This window comes from Cavia porcellus, unplaced genomic scaffold, assembly GCF_034190915.1.
Source record: "Cavia porcellus strain 051 isolate PalLab524CR breed Dunkin Hartley unplaced genomic scaffold, mCavPor4.1 scaffold_23, whole genome shotgun sequence".
Classification (NCBI taxonomy): domain Eukaryota; kingdom Metazoa; phylum Chordata; class Mammalia; order Rodentia; family Caviidae; genus Cavia; species Cavia porcellus.
This window is the reverse complement of record NW_026947506.1, coordinates 45,762,407-45,786,306: the sequence shown is the minus strand read 5'-3', so window position 1 is coordinate 45,786,306 and position 23,900 is coordinate 45,762,407. Positions and strand designations below refer to the sequence as shown.

At 44.5% G+C, this 23,900-nt stretch overlaps 1 protein-coding gene across 1 annotated transcript in view; it reads right to left on the bottom strand.

Moving 5' to 3' along the window:
• The window catches only part of Vwc2 (von Willebrand factor C domain containing 2), a 122,187-nt gene that overhangs the window by 75,852 nt on the left and 22,435 nt on the right, over positions 1-23,900 (bottom strand). Inside the window, exon 3 of the mRNA XM_063234339.1 lies at positions 21,426-21,555. Coding sequence (XP_063090409.1) covers positions 21,426-21,555 — 130 coding nt within the window. The remainder of the gene's footprint in view (positions 1-21,425; positions 21,556-23,900) is intronic.

Sequence of the window (23,900 nt, the reverse complement as noted above, 5' to 3'; positions counted from 1 at the left end):
AGCAACCCAATAAAGAGTCAAAGATCTGAACAGCCCTGGCCCAGAATAAGTTGCTCTCCTTCAGGAGTCATAGCAATGCCAGCCCAGGTCCAGGAGGCCCCTGGGATTCTCAGAAGGAAGCGCTGTCACTGGTGTGGGTGGGCGCTAAGGTGAACCCCTGCACTGTAACCCTTCGCAAGTGCTGGTTTCCTGTCTCTGATGTCTCCACTGAGAAGGCTCAGTCTTCTTACACACAGCTCTCTAACTCCATCACAACTAGTTTGCACAGTGGACTCCAGCACTGGTGAACTTAAATACAAGTCAACTGGCAGAGGGCATGTGATCCCAAATTTCCAGGGACTGCCCTTCCTTATAGGGAAACACTGCATGGGCCCCATCCCAGGAGCACCCCCAACTCCACCCCATCTGCATCTCTGTCTCTAGTGGCCCCTGCTGGATGTGACCCTGTCTCCTGGTGCCCCACATGAGGACCCCACACATGTCTTTCATAATGTGGTGCTGTAGTAACAGATTTCTGCTTTCCACTCCTCCGAGACCTTTTCTCTTCCAGTCTGCAGTCCAAAACACCTATAATCGTACCTACAATCATCTAACTGTGACACAAACCAGGGCACACACACCCCAGACAGCCATGCTGGGAAACGGCCGGGCAGTTTCTTACCAGGGGAAGCACTCTGAAACATCCAGTGCTTCTGTTCTGGATAAAATCCCATTTCCACACAAAGGCTTGCAGTGACTTGCTGAAAAGGTGGAAAAAACCCTGTAAATGTCCATCATGTGGTCGATGGACAAAGCATGATATATCCACACGTAGAATTCTGCTCAGTGTCAAAAATGGATGGGCTGACAGAAGCAATAACACGAATAAACCAGAAAACATCATGATAGGTGAGAGAAGCCAGTGGTAAAGACACTGTTACTCTATCCCTGTGAAGTCTACGACACGCAGAGTCAGAACCACAGTGACAGAAATCAGATCTGCGGTTGCCTGGGACCAGGGGTGGGAGCGGAGGATTGATTTGCACATTAACAAGGAAGCTGTTTTTAAATGCAATGGACCCCTCCCAGCTTTGATCAATAGGGGAAGAAATAAAAAATACAGCAATCTCCATATATCATGCAATGGCGCCAACAATCACTGCTCTCCGAACCTTCAAAAGCTGCTGTCTTTCCTTGATATTTGTGGAATAACATGATTAAAGGTTTCCCACTGGTTTTGAAAGAACTGGGCAGCTAAAATAGAATTCATTTACCAAAAAGATTCAAAAACTTTGTTAGGCAACCAGGTTGACTTCAAAGTGGCTCTTCCAAAATTCAAATCAGGTCTAGAGAAAAATCTAACTGATGAAAGAGAAGACTGAATTTTTATTTGCAAAGGAAAGTTTACAGAATTTTTAAATTTGATGATTATAGCTTCTATCTCTATAGTACATCACAGTTTGGACAGATGAGAAATTATGTACAGTATGATCAAATTCAAGGGAATTGTGACTCTGTGGTTACACAGTTAATTTGAGCATGGTCTCTATAACCACACAGTCAAACATTTACTCTTAGTACCAGTCAAAAATAATTTTACTGTCACCAATGAAACTTTAAAAAATATATTTAAAGTTGAATCAGCAATAGGGTTGTGTAGTCTATCTTTGATGGAACTAACTTCATAAAGCTTTGTTTTGACTTCAAATCCAAATATTGAATTGAAAGCAAAAAATAAAAAAATAAAATTACAACTGGCTTTGTTTTTGAAATTATTGATTTTCTACTTCAAGCATGTAAGACACTGATACAAAGTGAACATTATTCAAGTTTTGCTTTTTTCTTCTTCTACTGAAAGCAGCAAATAAACAGCATTATCTTACTTTCCCCATGACTATAAAGAAAGCTAGTAGTTGAAAGGAATGACGTTCATAAGAAGTCCAGGTCACCTGCTCCCAAACTCCCAGGTCACAGCGAGGCAGTGAACAGTGTCTAGGGTCTCCATGAAACTTTGAAGCTTCATACGCAAATTTCATAAGCAAATTCAGCACTTCATAAGCAAATTTATATCTTTCACTTCATAGTCAGTGAGATCACTACATCCCCATCAATAACAGCGTAAAATTTGTGCAAAGTAAACCTTCATTATCAATACTCCAGAGAAATGGAAATCAATGTTGAATATTGGCAAAATACTTCCCAACCTGCCTGTACGCATTTCTGTCACCCTTCTGGGAGTCTTCCTTCCTTTTGAATTGCTAATGAAAGGATTAAGAACAGAACTGGAAAGGATTTAACAAATGAATTACAGTCAACCCTTCAAATCTGCAGCCCTGCCTTTGTGGACTCAATCAACCTACATAACAAACTGCTGAGACAAGCAGCTTAGGAAGAGAAAAGGCTGATTGAGATTCAGTTGTGGGAGTTACAGAGCACCATCAGGTGGCCCCATTTTTCTTAGACCTCTGGAGGGGACCCTGGGTGGTAGCACTGGCAGGAAGCAGGTGGCAGGAAGCTCACCTATGACCTAGAAAAAAGGAGGGGAACAGGCCAGGTCCCAGAGTCATCTTCAAGGTCATGCTTCCCATGACTTAGCAACCTGCCTGGGGTTCCATCATCTCCCAACAGAATTTCCTGGGGACCAATCCTCTAATATTACGAGCCTTGGGAGAATTGAAAACACGAGGAAAAAAAGTCTACTGTACATGCATGCAGTCTCATGACTACTCACACAGTTTTCACACTGCATTCAGTAGGATCGGTAATTGAGAGATGATTTCAAGTGTATGGGAGGGTGTGTGTAGATGATACACAAATACTGCACCATTTTAGATAAGGGAGCAGATCACCTACTGCTTTCTGTATCTGTGGACATCCTGGAGTCAACTGGCACAGATATCCTTGATTCAGAACCCCTGGCTGGAAGGATGCACAGCCCAGCTCCAGGCCGTGGTCCAGTCTGGTCCCTGGGTCAGGCTAGAGGACTCCCCACCCTCACCACAGCTCAGCCCGTCCCTCTGGGACTCCTCGTGTGGGGCTTGCAGGGAGCCTTTGGTAGGACTGTCTATTTTCACTTTTCTGTAAGTTCTGAGTCATGAACGATTTCCATTTTATTTAGAAAATTTCCAAGGTCCGTAAGGCTAAATGATGGGCAGAGTCAGCACAAGTGGCTTGCACTTGATCCTCTGTGTCCTTAAATATGAACAATAGCCACACTTGTGTCCCTTTGGGAAAATGAAACAAAACTCACATTCTTCCCAGTTGCTCAGAATATTTGAACAAAATATTATTAATGAATAGTTAGAAGACCCATTTTCAACTGCTGGACTTCATTTTAATCATTATCTGTTTTCAAAAAACTTTATTATTAGTATCTAATTGCATTACATAATGATTACACTCCCTACAAAGTTCCTCTGAAGACAGAACACACTGGACAGAAATGAATTCCTTTAAAAGAAATAGCCTTTTATTCTCCCTCAGCTGATGGGATCTTAATGAATGAGCCCTTCGTTTGTGGGGGCCAGTGGGGAGCACCCTAGCATGTCCATCATCCCGATGCCATGTCTGAGATGAGGATGGTCAGGCTGGCCTCTGCGGTGATCACTGCATGGCTCCTGGAGTGTGGAGTGTGGCCACAGCATGGCCTGCGAGATGTTTCCACCACCGCAGTGGAGCCTAGAGTTCCACAGAGGCTGCAGTTAGCGCATGCATGGAGCACTTTCAGGACCTGCATCACCACCACGCAGACCCCATGGGTCAGTCTAAGGGCTTTTGCAGGCCCCATGGGTCAGCCTCTCCTGAAGTAAGGACACAGTGTGTGGTGTCTGTAACCCCACTTTATTTGAAAGGGACTAAGGTGTTGCCTTAAATACTTTCTCAGAGCGGGGTCGAGACACCTGCCACCCACAGTTTAAAGGTGAGGTTTATTTTGACTCACAGTTTTAGAGAGTTCAGTACCACTCGGCTGGCTACGGGGCAGGAAGTGCGTGGTGGTGGAAGGCTCCACCGGGTAGAGCGGAGGAGAGCTGCTCACCTCATGGTGGCTGGGAAGCAAGAGCATGAAGCAGGGCACTGGGGAGGGAGATGCGTCCTTCCAGGTCACCATGACCCCATGACTGGGTGCCTCTTTGATAGATGCCACCTCTGACCAGAGCATTCAGTGAATTCTTTGATGGGTTAATTCAGTGGATTGACCCAGCTCTGAACACAGAGTGTTCTGGGGAACATCCTAGATCTAAACGATACACAACAGATGTCCTGCCTCCCCAAAGTAGTAGGGGGGCATCCATGAACCACAGGAAGCTCCATACCTGCACAGGCCTAGGGGTGCTCCAGACGGGTCCGTAATAACAAGTTCCCCCACAGCCACCCCTGCCACTTAGCCTCCATCACCCACATTGCTGCTGGTGGAGACTCAATGTCCTTTTTGTTCATCTCAAAGTCCTTTTGCTTCTCCAAAATTTACCCTATTCCTTGCTGAAGTTGCTCTGCACACTGGAATTCAAAGCTGCCTCTTTGACAACTCCTCTCTCCCAGGTATGTATAAAATTGCATGCTAATAAACTTGCTTATTTTCTTTCCTTAACCTGTCTTATGTAACAGGCATCTGTTCCAGCTCCATACCTTTCCCTGCACTATAAAGAGACCTGTTTTGCTTGTGAGGCTGCAGGGGATGAGCCAGGTGTCTCGGCCCCCAAGTCCTGGTGGGGAACAGGAATGGGAACAGCAAGTTCCGGTTCCTGGCTTGAGGCTGCTCACTGCTCCCTGGGGACAAAGTGGTCAAATCACAGCTGCTCCGGACAGAGGGGACAGTCACAGCAGAGCACACACAGTGAAGAGGAGGAGGTCCTGGAACTGTGGCATTGGAAGGCAGGGGACAGACACTTGCTTTGACCTCTGAAAATGAGTCATTTTGCTTGTTTCTGGAAGGTTTTTAGAGAACTTCAGCTGACGTGAGCAAATGAACAGGAAAACAGGTGAAGGTGAGCAGAGAGCTTAGTGACTCTGTGTAGCCAGAAGTCCGGAGGAAGAGCCACAGGGCCAGCGAAGCCAGGACTCAGCTCTGCAGGAAGCTGTGTACTGAGCACGGCAGTATTCCAAGGGCTTTAAGCATCCAATCAGGACAGAAGTGAATTTTACTTTTGTAGGGGACACAAGTGGCATCTTGTAGACACTGATTGCCTTCACTTTTTCTTTGGCCACTGCCCTCTGTTAAGTAATATCTCGCTTAAAATTTTAAAGGGAAACCCATGTCTATTCTCTTCTACTTTCCTGACCTCCTTTACAGGTGAGGACAGTGAGAACCTCCAGCACAGATGGCCCCAGTAGGGCTGGGGTAGCCCCACTTAACCCACTGCAGGCTCGCAGTTATGTCTAGGGGGTCTGTGAGAATTCCCTGTCCAGATTGGCGTTTCTCCACCTTCTGCTCCAGGGGAAAGTGATACAGAACTCAAGAAGGGGAAAAACAAGAAAGCAGACAGCTCACTGGAGAAAAAACTGCACAGCCCAAAATGGAATCACTGCATAATCATGTCAGAGATACACATTAGTGGGGAATAAGAGACTTCAGTGCTGCAGGACTCTGGAGGCATCTGGCCCATTCTGGGAAGCGTTTATCTCAGCTCTCCATCCACTGAACACTTCAGAGGGATAATTTAAAAAAATTCTTCCTCGTTCTGCCTCCCACTCTGCTTGTCTGCATTTCTGCCCCTTGGATGCTTTCCCCGCTCAGTTTCTCCAGTCAGACAGTGTAGCTGACTGGTGGATTTGGTGGCTCTCCTCAGAATGAAGTCTAGTGTCTTCCTTTGTGCCAACCTCAGTCTGCTCACCAGGGTCCCAGATAGTTGTTCCAACAACTGCCACCCCTAACCAATCCCACAAGAATCAATTAATAGCATAAGCTACAATGTGTACACCCATTCCCAAGGTATATGATTCTTATTATCTAAAAACTTTCAGGGTTCCTAATTAAAGAATTGGCAATGTTTTTCCCATGTGATAACGCCTTACTGAGAGATAGCTGGTGTGTTTTCAAAAGACATTCACTGAATGTGTGATTAAAGATAAATTCAGTTCACAGCTGTCAAGATTAGCAAATTGTAAGTGCTTTTAAGTGCAAGCATTTGTTTTAGAAAAGATGAGACGTAATTTTCAGAATTAGAGGTTTAGGATGCCTCCTGGGGTAATGGACTCTTTTATACCTGAAGTTTATCTTCCTGAAAGACAAATGAAAGGTTTGAGTTTTGCTGCTGGAATCAGAGCAGAATGTGTGTTCTGATCAACAATGAGGGTATTTTACATTGCCTAGCAGCATCCGCTGAAAATTCTTGCTGGGAATATTCATTGGCTCACTCTTGTGGAGACAGAGATGGATTGGGCGAGTCAGGCACTGGGTTATTTGTCTGCACACTGTCTGCCCCTGACCCATGGTTTCTACCAGAATGCATCCCACGTAAGCATGCTGGCTGCAATTCAAGCTACCTCTGCTAATGGCCCCACTGATCATCCTGCCGATGTGGGAAAGTTATCTGTCTTGGGATGAATGGCTTTATTGTGCGTTGTGACAACTGATTTCACTTTTGCAGAGGGCATGGACTGGGGAGATTTTAGGCCACTGCATTAATGACTAAGCAGCTTTTAACAGATGAGTGATGGTGAGGGGGCACACAGGGATCATCTCAGAGGGGGCCTTGCCTGTGAAATACGCGGCAAGCCTCGCGGCTGCTGCAGCCTCAGTCTGGGAACGTTGCCATGGTGTTCATGGAACAAATCTTAGGACTGACTGAAAAGAAATTTTTCAACAGCATTACTTTTCTTTCTTTTTTTTAAACTTTATCAACATAGAGTCTATGTTGTCCAGACTGGTCCCAACTTGGATGTTAATTTTAAGAAGGCTGATTTCCAGTGTCACTCCTGGGGACTGAGGCGGGAGGAAGCAGTTAGGGACTTGACTTCTTCAGTCCACAGAACGAGCCTGCAGGGATGCAGGGAACAGGAGCCTCACTGTACAGATGAACAGTGTAGCAGATCAGTCATTTCGATGAGTTGGCAGAGATTCAGGGGGACTGTCGCGTCTGTCCAGCTCCAAAGCCAGTACTAATGTCCACACTATTCAAGGAGCATGGTCTAATCTGAGCACTCACAGTTGAGCAGAGAACACCTCCAAGCCCCAGTCTTCCATCAGCCCCACCCTTGCTCTTCCTGCCATCCCTCCTCTCCCCAGGACCTGTACCACAGCCTGTCTGATCTGAAACAGAGCTCCATCCTTAAGTCCTTGACCTTGGATCACTGCGTCTGCTGACCTGTGAGTATTCTCCATCTCGCAGCTGCTCTCACAAGTTCCCTGCCCACATCCAAGTTTGGCCGTAATTCCCCTTCCCTCTGCTCTGAATCCCACAGCTAGAGGGACTTTAAAGGCTCAAATATTCTGCACCATTTCCACCATAAAGTCCCTTCATTGGCGTTGTGTTGCCTTTAACATAAACCTAACCTCCTCAAAATGCTGCAAAATTTTCCACAAATTGGTCAATGGCCATCCTCATGCCCTGTCTCACACATCTTGTCCAGTGGACCACACTGTTCCATTCACGGTGCCTTCCACCCCGTGGCCTACTAGGCTCCAGGGCCCTCCCACCTTCTTCCTCTTGTCACTTCTGCAGTGCCCCCTCCCCAGGCATCCTCCCTGTGCACTGCTGGACCCATTCTCTGCTCAACTGTGAGTGCTCAGATTAGACCATGCTCCTTGAATAGTGTGGACCCAACTGCTGCAGTTTCTCTAGCTAATTCTGTCTTTCTGAAAGTCCTGCTGTTTGCCATTTTATTTTCCAAGGTGTAAAGCAAAGAGTCAGTTGATACCCATTGAACAAATTAGTGAGGGACTTCAAAATCCACCATGCTATAGGTAACTCTGCTTAGCAGCTCCATTTTTCAAGTACAACAGGAATATGCAGAGAAATCAACTTACATGAAGGCAGCATCACTCTGAGACCTCACTGAACTACAGAGCAGTCCAGTCAGTGACTTTGTTAGTGAGCGTCTATCTCTGTGGCAAAATCCCAGAATGTCAAGAAGAAAAGATAGAAAGATTATTTTGGCTCACAGTTTCAGACTGTGGTTGTCTGGCCTCCTCACTGCTGGGCTTACATGACCATGGTGGGTGGGGGTGGCTGGGGAAAGCTGACCACCTGAGTCGGTCCAGGACAGGAAGCAGACAAGGAAAAATCCAGAGAGGAAGAGCTGGGGACAAGATATAGTTCCCAGCGTCAGCCCCACGAGCCAGTCCCTTTGACTCCTCCCACCCCCTTCCAGGAGCCATTGAGCTAGGGGCTCACTCATGGGTTATCCCATCTGCGAGGGTGCTGGTCCCATGATCTGATCACTTCCCAAAAGCCCACCGGCCAGCCTTTGTAGAACGTTTTAAACAGAACTCCTAATACTAGGCTTCAGTTACCAAGACCCATTTATAATATGCTCAAAGTTACTTTCTTAAGACAGTAGAAAAAAAATGCCATCCAAGATATTTTAAAAGTTCAGGTACTCAACACTGAAATAATGAGGCATCATTTTCGGTAAATTCAATTAATGCAAGGTTAGCAAGGTTATAATAAAACCAGTCTTTATAAGCATGCACAGCCTTTAAGAAAACATCAGGGCAGTATTATCAGAGCCATAAAAATGTTTCAATCCCATGACCTAATCATCTCACTCTTGGAAATTTATCCTAATGAAATAATTCAAAAACAAATCAAGGCCACATACGCAGTGACGCTACTGCGGGATTACTTTTGCTCCCAGCCTCCCTCTCTGCTGTCATCGTAATTCACAGAGAACAGCAAACTCAGGACATTTATAAGGCAAACTCCCTTTCAGACCATGAGCTCATTAAGGGCGGTCACCCTAACTTGATGCATCTCTGTGTTTTCAGAGAAATAAACAGTAAGTACCCCAATGTTTCACTTTAAAAATATAACAAAAATATTGCTTGCTTTTCCAAAAATAATAAAAGCAGAACCAAACATTGAATAAAGAGAATGCTTCAACACAGTGCTTCCTCATTCCCTATCTGCAGGACATAATGGACCAGTTTCAGGTCCTCAAGCAGACAATAGTACGGAGATTTTCCTAAGAGGCAGGCCTCTTAGGGATGTACCATGCAAGGACTTTGAGAAGCAAGGATGTTTGGGAGCATCTCATGAGAGACTCTTAGGCCCGTGAGGCTGGGCCCATGAACTCGGGCCGCTCCTCAGCATGGTTAGAGGGTAGCATTTAAGAAGGACATGACAAGCCTAGTGGGGATCAGAAACAAAAACAATCTTGTCACAGTTAGGTTACGGCAGGAGCCCAGAGGGCAGCTAACTCAGGAAAGTACTTCACTGTAAGAAACCGGGAGCAACCATTTGGGGCAGGCTGCCTATAATTTATTTTAAAGTTTGGCATCCATGTTTGTAAATGTAAGGGCCATTTGAAATTGCTCTGAAACCTGCAGAGAAGTACAGACCTCAGGAGAGAAGATACTCCTGAATTTAAGAGACCAAGTTCTTCTACTTGCACTCATCACCTGTCCAGAGTGAGCAGGGCGAGGGGTGCTCCAGCCAGGGGTCCAAGCAGGCAGCAGTGAGCCCAGAATTTGAACCAAGCAAAGACATGACGAGCAGAAGCCTGAAAATATAGAACCATAGCTGGGGCAATGAGTTCTTCAAATAAGAATGAATATCTGAGGCTTGGCGGGCTTTCAGAGGATGCACGGCTTTCCCTGCAATCACTGTGTCCACAAAAGCAAATGCTAGGAACTCGAGATGCTGGTAGAAGAAGTTTGCTAGCAATTTGGAGCTGAGTTCTTGGCTTGTGCTAGGCAATGCTAACCAAAGAAGTTGAAGCAAGATCTTAAACTTCTAAAAACTATTTTCCTATTTATTTGGGGCAAATTTGCGAGCTACAAAGTCCCTTCTTCCAGGCCTCAGAACCTGGAAGAGCCTGTGTTTCTTCTTGTAGCTAATATTTACTATTATTTATTATGATTCTCTTTCACTTGGGCTGCTGAACAGCTTATATGCAAATTTTATACCCATCTTTTGTTTTTCAGAATTGGGGATTGAACCTAGGGCCTTCACAACGAAGCACTCCTTTATTATTATTATTATTATTTTTTGTCTTTTTCGTTTTTATCGGTACCAGGGATCGAACACACGACTGCCTGTTTGCAAGGCAGGCGCTTATGCCGCTGAGCTAAATCCCCAGCCCCCAGCACTCCTTTATTTAACATCCTGCCCTTTTTAATTTTTGAGACAGCGTCTTGCTGAGCTAATAGTGGCACAAACTGTGTCTCAACTTGTGATCTTCCTACCTCAGTCTCCCTGAGTGCTGGGATAACAGGTATGCACCACCCTGGCTGGCTTGATGTCCACCTTTAAAGACAAGAGTACAGAAACACTGTTTTCTAATCTAATCTTCCATTTAACAGTCACTGCCTTGGTATTTTCAAATTATAAAGCACTATATGTTACGTATTTCTAAAACTCTTAAAACTTCTAGAAAAAGACCAAACCTCAACTAAGCAACACATTTGGAAAGCACCTGAGAGTCCAAGGGATCTCGCTCTGCATATGTGACCTTACAGAACAGACAGGCCATGTCCTTCTCTCATTAAATCTGAGCGGGAGGGAATACTAAAGAAGAGTACACAGAGTGTGGAACGCAGCCTTCTGGTACCCTGCACAGACCAGGCCTCCAGGGGACCAAGGCTTACAGGGTCTAGGAGGCCCTGGATGCAGAGCCTGCAGCCTGTGTGGAAGCCCAGGGGCCAGCACTGCACTTCCATCCCCTGATGTGTTCAGAACCATGGTCAGGGACACAGGTCACAAAAAGGAAGAGCCTGGAAGGACTCCAGAGAAGTGGGGAGCTCCAGGGCCAAAGAGAGGTTTCTGCCCTGCCCAGGGAAGAGGAAGCAGAGAGGGTGAGCTGGGGAGCCACATGTCCACGCATGCAAGGGCACCTGGAGCACAGAAAATCTAGGAACACCACTGGCATCTGCTGGGCTGTGTGTTCCTCACACGTCCTGTCTCTTACAGATGGTGTTCAAATCAATACATAAGAAGGAGGGCTTGAAGTTGTTTTCCTCCTTTGAGTTCCTGCCTAACACACTAAACTCTGATTTTGGAGGATATCTTCCAACAAACAGCTGGATTTCAGCCAATCAGGAACTGCTGAGTCTCAGCCAATCACAGGCAATAAAATGATCATACCACACTCAAATGAGACAGACAACAGCATTGCACACACTCACATAAGAACCATGCCAAGCATAGCTAACTGGGATTTCTTGACAGGGGCACCATGTTCAATCTGTAAAGGTCACTATTTCCTCTGCACCTCTTCATGAGTCTTTCTCAGCTCCCATAAACTCAGTTAAATTTACTTCAACACAGATAAATGACATATACTTAGAAGGGTCATGGCTTCAGCAGGCCTAAGAAGGAAAGTTTCATAAAGTCATCAAGGGCATGAGGCCTGCAAACGAAAGGTCTGTCTCGGAGGGAAGACGGAGGTTCAGTCTCTCAAGTGATTCGAAGGAAATGACAGAAATTTCCCGTCTTATCTTCCTAAGAAGCTGTCCAGACTTTTAGCCCCTTTATTCAGGCATACTTTACATACGTTAAAGTTATCCATCCTAGGCACACAATTAACTTCTAGTGGATTTATTTAACTCTGTAGCCGTCATAACAAGGCAGCCAACAGCATGCGCTCAGTAAATTCCCTCAAGCCTGTTCATAGTGAAGTCCCACTCAGACCATAGTCCTAGGTCACAACCCTTCAAGCTATTAAATAAATGTGCCTTTTCATGACATTTCCAGTAAACACAGCATGAAGTACGAGACCTTCTGAACGTACGAGATATTCCTTTAGAATAATGTTTTTGAGGTTCATTCACACTGAAGCATGATCGTATGTTTTCTTAATTACTAAATAGTATTTCTTCCCATGGATACACTATGTTATATGCACCCATTCACCAGCTGAGAACATTCAGCCCATTTCCATTCACAGGCCGTGACGCATAACCTGCTACAAGTGTCTGCGTACACATCTCTGTGTGAACATGTGCTCTCCACTTGCTGGGTTGCAAATTTAGGGTAGAATTAGAGATGTATGGTAGGTTTCTAACTTTTTAAGAAAATATCAAACTGTCTTCCAAAGTGGGTATACCATTTAACACGTGCACCAGCAATGCCGGAGTGCTCTATCTTGCATCACTGGTTTTAGCTGCCTTTTCTTCTTATTATAGTTACTTTCATGGGATATGGTGGCACTTCATTATACCTTTGATTTTTATTTGCCAATTAACTAGTGAGGCTGAACATCATCTTGTTCGCTTATTACCCATTTGTCTGTCTTCCTCACTAAAGCTTGTATGCAAATCTTTTGCCCAGTTTTTATTATAGAGTTTAATTTTCAACTCGTATTATTCTTCATACATACTTGACACAGCTCTTTTACAGACATCATTTGAAAATATTTTCTCATGATTGCATTTGGTTTTCTTAGCAGTGTATCTTGAAATTCAACAGATTTTAATTTTCATGAGATTCAATTTTTTTCTTTTATGGACTGTGATTTTGGTGTTGAATCTAAGAACTTGGCCTTACGAAAAATTGTAAAAATGATCTCTTGTCCCATTTTATACAATTAAAACTCTTATATGTATGTCTATGGCTCATTCACAGTTAGCATTTGTAGATGGCGTGAATTAAGGATCTTAAATCACTTTATGTGATTATTTAATTGTCCTATGCCATTTAATAAAAAGAACATTCCTCCGATTAAAGTGCCCTAGATGGAAACAGATGTGTGAGAATTTACATATTGTATTTATCTCTGAATTTCAATTCTTCATCTATATGCATATTTATAACATTATTATTATAATAATTTTTTAATAATAAAAATGATCCAACTTTGTTCTTTTTCAAAATTGTGTTGTCATTTAATGCTCCTCGTAATTTTAGGACAAGCCTCTCAGTTCCTCCAAAACATGAACTGTGTGGCACTGCACTGGATTTACTGCTTGATTTGGAAAGAATTTCCATCCTCTTCACATTTGTATCTCCATTTATTCATGTAGCTTCTATTTTTTCTGCAATATTTTGCAGCTTTTAGTACACAAATCTAGCACCTCTGTTATTAAATTTACTCCTAAGTATTTTATTCTTTGGGGAGCTACTGCAAATGAAATTATTTTCTGAAATTCACTTTTGTTATCCATTATCTGCTGTAAGAACTGACTTTTTTTTAGTATATTCACCTGGTATCACTCTGTGTTAGGTCTAACAGAGGTGTGTGTGTGTGTGTGTGTGTGTGTGTGTGTGTGTAAGTGTATTTTCACACAAAGTTCATGATATTTCCTAATAAATGCTGTTTTTGTTTCTAATTTAATCTTTCCCTTCTTTCCTCTTTCCCATCATCCCAAATTGAAGGAAGGAAGGAAGGAAGGGAAAGGAAAGTAGATACCTTTGCCTTATCCCTGATCTTAGGAGTACTGTGGTGCCACCTTAACTGCTACCTGAGAATTCCCAGTTACCCTTTAGCAGACTGAGAAAGCTCCTGCTCAGTCTTAATGTACTGAGGAGTTTAATCATGAGTAAGTACTGGAATCTGTCAGATACCTTCTCTGCATTGAGATTCTGCATAGTTTTGTTCCCTTTATCTATCCATTCGATGTATTTCATCTTAATTGATTTTTCAGACACTAAGTCCAATTTCCATTCCTGGAATCACTCCCAATTGCTACAGTGCTTAGTCCTTTTTATTATTATATATTCAGATTTGTTAATATTTTGTGGAAGACTTTTGCATCCATAAACACAAGAGGAAATTTATCTGCAGCTTTCTTTTGTGCATGTAATCCCATTTTGAGCTTTGGTGTCAGCGTTATAACACCGAGACTGAATTGAGACAAGTTTCTTTGCTTCCTATTTTCTGAGCCATTTGTAAACAACTCATATTATTTCTTCTGTAAATATTTGGTACAGTTCACTACAAAAGGCATGCGGATCTGGGCTTGTATTATTGAAGTGAATTCAAGTATTCACTTGAATTTTCATTCGTGTTTCCCTTGAATTTTACCCATTTCTTCCAACTTTTTGATTTGCTGATGTAAAATTGTTCATAAGATTGTCTTGTAATGATATTCATTCCTGTAGGATCACTGACATTGCCTTCTTTTTCTTTCTAACTTGTATCCTTTGACTGTTTCCTGGCCAGTTTTGTCAATTTTATTGATTCCAAAGAACTTTCAGATAACTAATTTAACTTGTAATGGATTTTTCCTGAGCTTTTGATTTTCCACACTGTGACTTCTTGCATTTTTATCATGTTCTTCTTTTATTTGCATTTTGTATAATCTACCCTTGTTCTTAAGGTGGAAGGTTACATTAGTTAAGAGTTAATTTCCTTCTCTGTGCTTCTTTATCATCCCCCCATCAACCACATTATTATGTTTTCATTTTCTATCAGTTCAAAGTATTTTCTAAAATCTCTGCGATTTCTTCACTGACCGATGGTTTATTTAAAATTATGCTAATTTCTAAACACTTGAAGATTTCCTAGGTTTCCTTCAGGTGTTTTCATTTATTCTATTGTGTTCAAAAGATGTTATCAAAGCTCTTTAAATTGATGGAGAATTGTGCGATGGTCAGCATTTGGGTCTGCCCTGGAGACTGACCTCATAGCTGGACTTGACAAACATGAGTGTCCTGCCTTGCTGGACAGTGGGCTCCACACCTGCATCCCTGTGATCTGCGAAGCCAGCTTTGCTCCTTTGATAGCCATCCAATCAGCTGTCCAGATATTCCATGAGCAAACTGATGATTGGCTGACATTTCCAACTATAATTGTTCCTATTTCTCCTTGGAATTCTGTTCATATTTACTTCATGAATCATTATGATTAAGGACATAAACTTTCTGTTTTCTCTCATTTTACTACTTTTTGTTGGTTTCTCTTACAGCATTGTTTTAAAATTGATGCACATAATATGCTATGCTTAATTCTTTTATTGCTCTTCCTAGCAGTTTCTCTAGGAATTACAAGATGAATGTTAATTCATAACTATCTAGTTCAGGTTATCACTAATTAATTACTGTAGACAAGGAAACTTTTTCTAATTTTTCTTTCTTTCACATCTGCACAAGTTCAGGCTCTGTCATGGGAATGCAACATGACGGGAAGATACAGCAAGTGGAGAGCACAAAACTCAGAGAAAGCCCATCTCCCTGACAGGAGAAGCTGGGAAGAGTCCTGGTATGCAGAGATTTGAGAATCTCCATTACATTTTTCTTTCTTTTGTACATTTCTTATTGAATTTGATGTGCAGAAATTGTTTAGACTTTTATCAGTTGTATTTATTGTACATATTTTCTTCAATTATTCTGGCTGCACTATATTTGTTTAGCAATAGTTTGATGAGAGAATATTCTTAATTTTAATGAAGTCCATGTAATAATTTTTCCTTAACATTGGTGTTTTTGCTGTCTTTTCACACTAATCCTCATTCAGTGCCACGAATGTGTTTTCTTATACTTTCTCTAAAACTATGATTGCTTTAACCTTCATATTGGCTGGGGATTTAGCTCAGCGGCATAAAGGCCTGCCTTGCAAGCACGCAGTCGTGATCGATCCCTGGTACCAAAACAAAACAAAACAAAACAAAAACAAAAAATACTTAACTTTCATATTTAAATCTCAAATCTATTGGAAATTGATTTTTTTGTAGAGTGGGAGGAAAAATTGTGGACACCTCTTACCGTCCCTGTTAATCAACTGGCCAAGCGCCCTTTATTGGGCTGACTCCTCCTCTGCTCACCTCACTATGGCATCAGCTTGGTCATTAGTCAGCAATCTTACATGCTTTCTGTGGAAGCGAACTTATACACATCGATGTCATACACGGTCAGGATTTTTCTGACTGTCCTGTGATCCACTTGTCAGTCTGTCAGTTTGGGACCCCACCACCCTGTGTTAACTGTTGTGACTCTGAATGAGTCATAATACCTTCTCATGTATCAGTCCTGCCTTTGTTGGCCCTGGATACTTAACCTGCTTCTTTTTAATTACCATAATGCCCATTGGGATTTTAGAATCAATCTGGTAATTTTCCTCAAAAAGTCATTAGATTCTTGTTTGTTTGCTTTTTACTGCTGTGTTTGTGACACACAATGAAGACATTCGTGGTGGGGATTTGGTACAGGTGCGTATCACCTCTCAGGCCTTTGTGGTTCCCGTTCTCCTCCTCCACCCTTAGATCTTCTTCCTATCTGCAAAAATCTACCTCTCTGTTTCCTGTATTCTATTTTTTTTTGTTTTTTTTTTTCTCTTTAAATTATATGTACTTTGGGTTTCCGTGGAACTTTGCTGAATCAGAAGATTAGTCTGAAGCAACCTGACATGATTAAGTTACTGAGTCTTCCAGATCTAACTATGTTGTCTCTCTCTATTTACTTGATCTTTTAGTAGCTCTCTCCATGTGGCTTCAAGATTTTTATTTATGGAAATCTAGTACAGGGTTTACTTCTATCATGTCATTTGAGACTGTGGTTTTTAATTTGTTTCTATTTGTTGATGGCATCTAATAATATAGCTGACTTTTAAACACTACCTTTGCTTTTAAAACCTGCTGAAGTTAATTACTCATCCTGATATTTGGAAAGAGACAGAGCTATATAATCTGTCAATAGTGACAGGCCGTCCCCACTAAGGGAGTCGTATTTCTTTGGTAAATGTTGGAAGGAGTCATTGCACACGCCTCTGCTGCAGGAAGCTTTTCTTTGTGACAGCATCTTGGTTTGAATCACAGCCACATGCACCAATCAGTCCTGTTCAATTCACTTCACAAATGTTAACTAAGCAGCCCCTGGGAAAACCACCTAACAAAACGCTGCCTAGTTCTCAGAGCTTCTCAGATGTGAGTACATCTAATCATAGGAACCCTCGGTGTTTCTCTGAAATGTTCAATGTTTTGCATTTCCCTCCACAAAAACTGTGTTTATTTTGGTGTGAAAATGATGTTGTCAAGCAGCAGTGGGCCACCAGGGAAATATGCAGACTTTACATTCAGGGTCTCCGTGCTTTCGCAGACATCTTGGTGCTCCGTAGAGTACTATACTCTACCCTGGAGGAGCAGAGCTATTCTGACAAGGATCTCATATTGGAACAGTGATGTCTTACTTCTTACCAATTCTCTGGGTCCCTAAAGTCAGATGATGGCACACGCAGGGCAGGAGGATCTTCTTATCCCTCGCTTAGTGAATGCCAATAAGCACGTCTGGGGTCATGGGCCTTGAGTGCAAAGGGAGCTGTGAACTACTGAGGTGCACCCAGCCCAGACAAAAACCTGGACCCTTGAGTGTCAATATAGCACTTCCTGTTGGTACCATGTGGGAGAAACAGAGAGGAAAAACAGTGTTGTAAAGCATCCATTTTTATCAGAAGAGAAACCTTCGGAGAGGAATCAACACAAATCAACAAAGTGAATATATTAAACTGTATTTGATTTGTGATCATTTATTTATATGCAGGACATTCTGGATTTCAATCTTGTGCTGCTTTGATTCCAGTGACTCTGGCAGCCAGCAAGCAAACTGTAATTTCCCTTCTTTGGAGAAAGAGCTATTTAATGCTACAGGTCGTGACACATGGCGTGGACTGCCAAGGTCAAGAGCTAAAACCTTCATATTTCATCCCAGCGAAGTCCACCCTACCATTTAATTTTACATAAGGCATCTATTTTTGATGTCCTCTAATATGTGATGCATCAGACAAAATCTTTTCTTACAAAACCACTATAGTTTTGCATGTGGGGAGGCAGACATACTGAAACTTGCTAAAAATTATTTATTAATTTCAATTATCATACGCATTTACTTCTGACAGAAATGGTTTTCATTCTTTGAGCAAATCTCTTCGTTCGGTATCTCTGGCCCAAAATGCCTGGTCAAGGTCAGAATATCCTGTAACTGGAGACAGCTCAAAGCCAGGTTCTCTCTGCTACATGAAAGAAAACTTCCTAAGGACATGAATAGACCCATTTCAATTTCCTTTTAGCTGTGGTCTTGACAATATGAAACTGTTAACACTTTGATACAATCAGCTCAAATCTCTTCATTCAAAAATCTGTAATGTAAATCTAGTTTAGAAAACCTTATTCATCCTTATAGGCATCTTCTCCAAAACTAAAGATATCCTACCATAATGACACACCCATATCCATGTTTGCAGTGGAGCAATTTGTAACAGCTAAACCCTGTAAGTGCCCTCTATGTCCATCAAGGGATGAACAGATAAATAAAATGTGTTGTTTGCACACAGTGGAGCATTACTACGCTACAGAGAAACAAAACCTTGGATCATGTGTAAGGAAATGGATGCACCATGAGGCTATGTTAAGTGAAGTAAGTCAGACACGCACACCTCAGTACTCCACAGCTTCTTTTATATGAGAAATCTGACATGTAAATAATGAATAAAATAATAGGCAGAGGTAGGGAGGTGGATCTTTCCCCAAGGGAAAGGTGGAGCAAAGAAAAGGGGATGAAGGAAGAATGGAGAGGTGCGATGTCTGTGCACCAACTCCATACAAGGATGGAGCATTCTGCACTGCAGACAGGGACTGACGACAACAGCTACACAGTGAAAATAAACTCTAACTCCTCACCAGAAAAGCCATGCCTTCTTTTCATCCCTCCTGCCTCTTGGAGTGCAGAAGTAAAGCTGAATGTGTAGACAATCTCCACGCCACAGCTATGTGGTCTGCAGGCGGGATCGGCAGGAGGTTTCCGGGTGTCCCAGGACAGAATGATTGGGCCATCTCTCTGACCCTGCTAGTTTATGCTGGGAAGAGCTGGGTCACCAGGGCCACCAGACCAAGAAAGGAAGAAGCAAACTGTCAAGAACAGGTGACACAGACCGGGGTGTGTCACTGTTCACTGCAGAATTACTGCAACTTTTCCTCTGGTCTGAAATTCTTCTAAAGGAAAAGACAGGTAAAAGAGACTCTAGGATTGAACTTCTGATTCAGCTCTACCCTGATCCCCCTGAGCTGGGGTTCCATGGCTATCTGACCTCAAAACCTAGATATTTACCAAGAGAGAAGTGAAACCTCACATAACCTCGCATAATGAAGAGACCACATATTCCAGCCACCAGCACTGAAGCCACTTGCTACACACAGTTTGACTGTGTGACCAGCTGGTCTCCTGTCCCTCTCCCTGCAAGGGGTCCTGCACCCCAATGTGACTCCACCATCTGACACCATGTCACCCCCAGGCCAGAGACTCTCGTCCCTCTCTCGTCCCTCGCTTCCTCCATGTCTTCTAACTTACAAGTTGTGACCAAATAATACAGTGAATGTTTAATTTTTAAAAAAGTACTACAGTAAAAAACAGGTACATTTGCAAAATACTTGCCTTTCACTTCAACATATGTATTTTGTTTTTCTTTTTTATATATGTATGATTTTTTTTAAAAAAAACCTCTTTATTTTCAAATAATTTTAAATTCACAATAAAATGTCAGGAACAACACGAAGACCTTCAGCATAGCTGTCACCCAGATTCACCAGTTGTTAACATTATGCATTTGCTTCATCAGTGGCTGTCAGCTTTCCGTTACTATAACAAAGTACCTGAGGTAATAAACTTAGAGAGAGAGGGAAGCCAGGGACAGTGCTGTACCCCTGCAGTCTCAGCCACCCACACCCATTATCCTCGCCCCTTTCTGCAGCAGCTCTAGAGTCTCTTTCCTGAGTGTCTTAAAGAGGCCTGATAAAAATGTGCACACTGATGCTGCCCCCCAGCCATCAGGAAGGTGGGCCTCTCAAAGGATCAGCGGTTCTTCATCCACTTATTCACCAGATCTGGCACCCTGTGACTTCCGGCTCTTCCCCAAAGTCACAAGGACCACGAGAGGGAAGCATTCTAAATGGACTCAGGGTACTGATGCAACCATGAAGGCAGAGACACTCAGGAAAGGGGACTTCAGAGCTGCTGCAGAAGGTGGCAGTGCTGGGACCAGGGTGTTGAAGGTGAGGGAGAGGATTCCGAGGGGATTAATGACACTGTGCCTTTCAGTGTAGTAAACATTTCTGATGTAAACATTCACTGCATTCTTTATCTTGCCTGTACACCAGCTCCATAAATCACAAGGATTCCTTTCAACTGCACAGAAGCGTTTTGACATCTCGTTTAAATGAAGAGGCTTCAGGCTGCTTGCCTTCCTCCTCATCTGCTGGACTCTGAACTCATGGATTCTTCCAAATACACACAAAAGAGCTGCTGAGCCATGCATCCCACTCCATACCATTTTCCTGGACCAGGTTTCCATGATCCGTGTCTCTCTGATACAGTGCCGGCCTTTTCAGATTTTCCTTCAACAGGAATGTCATCTTCCTCCCACTCATGCAGCTCAAGAGTGTCATGGGGGTGGAGGGTGGTGCCCTATAGAAGACTTCTGAGGCACCTCGGGCCCTTGTTTTGATGGCATTTCAGCAGTCTGGGACATCATGAACGTCCCGTGCCTCCATACCCCCAAGTCCACCGGCCACATACACAGCCACGTCACACAGCCGTCCAGCCTCAGCCCAGCCAGGCTCACAGATGAAGACCTCACAGACCGAGACTATAGGATGTTCCATAGGTGATGCCCAGGAAGCCCAGTCTCTCTCTCCAAGGAGGACACTCAGGTCCACGGACACCAGGGTTGTGACTCTCAATTCTTTCCTCTTCCAAGCTCTCCTCAACCTCTATCTCCAATCCCCGTCTCAAGCACAATCTCCAAGTCTGTTCTGGCTAAGAACGAGACCCAAACCTCACAGAGCAGGGCAATTAATTTCCTGCACAGTGCTCAGGGCCTTGGGGGCAGGGCGTCTCCTCCTTCAGGACAGGGAGGAATGCCCCTCGGTCAGTGAGGGTCAGGACATCTGGCGTCTGCTGCCCCAACACAGCAGTGGCTTCTGATCTCCCCACAGCTTTCACTAGGAACAAGGGCAGAGCGAGGGGAAAGCATTTCCTGCCTCATTTGCTTAAGAAAAATATTCAATTATGATTCAAGTTTAACTTACTTAGTAATGAAAAGCAAATGATCTTAAGCAGCATGTTTGATCTGTTTTGGAAAAAGAGAAACTGCTTTGCAAGAACAAACAAAGCCAAATTAAAACAAGTGACTTTCCTCGGAGGTGGAAATTGAATTTCTCCCTGAAGAAATTCTGAGCATCCATACAACACCAGCTGACACCAGAAAGACACAGAAAGTCCCGGTTCTGGCAACTCCGACCAAACACCAGACACGCATGTTTGCACACACATGTGCTCGCACATCTCTCTGGACGCATCCGTCTGCCAGGCGTGGAGCCTGGAGCAGACAGCTTGGTGGCCACCACTGGTCCGAATCCCACGTACCATTTTTGCAGATGGGACAGCACTGGTCGGGCTCGTACACGGGGTCCACACACTCCGTCTGGGGACATGCTGACACTGTGCACAGCACCTCGCCGTTGGCCTCACAGCGACACCTCTCACAGGGGGACACCTGGAACACAGGCCCGAAGGTCAGGTCAATGCTGCTCCTATCAACCTAGTGTTTTTACCCTCCCCAACTTTCGTGAAGACGCTCTACTGTTTCAGGAAGGTTAACCGAAGTGCATGGCCCAGTGGTTCCCCCATGGGGACACAGCTGTGTTGGGTCCCTTAGTAAAGGAAGCTCTCAGCAGGCCCAGGGACTCTGCCTCCCTCTCAGCTCCCGAGGACTGGCTCTGCCCTACTCACTGGACTTCTGCAAGAGTTCTTTGGAAGAAACATTTTCATTTTTCAAAAACAGTCAAATAACAGATGCTAATACCCAGGTCCCCCTTGTATGAGAACACTCCTTTCCCTGCAGGGCACCTCCCATTTTGGCATGGACCCTCCCAGGGATCCCAGAGTGGGAATTCATGTGAGGGACAGACAGGGACCGTAGCGAGGCAGATGCCCTGGTGGTGTCCCTGAGCTGGCCTTTGCTGGAGGTGCATGAAGGCTGCCATCTTTGGCATCTTCCTGTAATAACCAGATGCCAACAATAATGGTGCCAGCCCTGCTTAGAGATGTGGAAACTCAGACCCAGAGGCGCCAGGCAAGCTGCCCTTGGCAGATGTCTCCAGGAGGCTGTGATGCCACTGAGGTCCCTGACCACCACTTCCCAGGGCTGTGATGGTTTTCTCCATCAAGTTCAATTTGTCTCTGGGTTTTTCTGAGTTACACCAAATTCCACCTTTTGGAGTTGTTTGAGTCAAGCACAGTGATATTTCTGGAAAAGTGGCACTGTGCTCGTAACCCAAACCTCACACAGAGATGGACGCAGTGTGGGGCGTGGATGGACTGTCTTCTGGAAAGATGAGGTGGTTTTAGATCAAGGTTGAAACAGAAAGATACAAACAGCACATACAGTCCCAGGGTCAGAGGATGAAGCCAGGCATGGTGGCACATGCCTGTTGCCCCAGCACTCAGGCACGCTGAGGCAGGCTCCAGAGTCCAGTCAGGACAACTTGGCAACTTAGCGAGACCCCCTTGCAGTGTAAAAACTAAAAATGAGAAAAAGAGGGCTGGGAATGCAGCTTAGTACAAAAGTGCTGGGTCCGGTCCCTGGGGTGCAGTAAGTAAATAGAAGGGGAACAGCAGAATGGTAGGAGGTGCTGTCAAGTTGCCCTTCCTGCTTTCTTGGGACGGGGGATCCCAGCTGACTTGTGTGCACCCCAATACGCCTGGCTGTCTCATGAGGCAGGCAACACTGGCGGTGCCCCGGGTTCCCCCTCTGTGTGTGCAAGGGGAACATGGGGACGGGGTGTCCGCTCACACACAGATCCTGGCAGAAGCTCAGTTTGGTCTGGGTCTTTCTGTGGTACTCAACCCCAGTCAGCTGCCTGTGAGCCAGGCTTTAGCAGGTGTCATCTGTGCGTGCATGCATGGGTGTGGTCCCCATTTCCCTCCATCACCCCTTTATTTCCCTGTGCAGACTGCAGTACCTCTGTCTCCAGGGCACATATGCAGGGCACCCCGATGAGGACACCACACTGGGTTTGTAAGCAAAGCTCTCAAGGGGCCTGAGACGCTCTTTACTGCACATGAGAGGGCTCCAGGCCTGAGCCACTGCACCCAGGTGCACAGGGCAGAGATGGAGAGATGGCCGTGCTGTCCCTGGAGAGGGGGCACCCATCCCTGTCCCCAACAGAGGGCACAGAGGCAGCAAGGGCCCGGAAGGTCACTATCTGGGTGCATCCGTGGGAAGGACACAGCTTGGCACTTTTCCCTGGCCTCAGCTGTGCTCTATGGAGGGAGCAGAAAGCGCCATGTCTGGCTGGGCTAGAAGCTGACAGAAGGCTGATGGGAGTTGGCCAGGCCCCAGGAAGGGCTGCCAGGTGACCATGTAGCTTCCTATTACAAAGGTTCCGGTCTCCAGGCAGGAGCCCCAGGTAGCCTGGTGCCCTGGCAAGTGGGGCTGGATTGCTGGTCTACCTCGGAAACGCTCCCTACACTCCAGGGCTCAGTCTTCAGCTATGCCTGCACTGAACGTGGCTCAAATACAAATGCATGCTGACTGGCTCTCTTCTTTCTCCTTTGCTCTCTCTCTTTCTTCCTCCCCGCAACCCCTCCCTTTTAATTTTGTGGTCCTGGGGATTGAGCCTAGGGCCTCTGCACTAAGCCTCATCCTCAGTCCTTCTTACTTTTAATTCCGAGACAGGATCTTACTAGGTTGCTAAGCTGCCCAGGCTGGGTGTGAACTTTGTGACCTCTCTGCCTCAGTTTCCCACAGTGCTGGGATTACACATACATAGCATTATGCTGCTTGGTTTGCTATTTTCTTAAAGGCTTTGCAACTTTATCAAAAATTTGATGATGAGC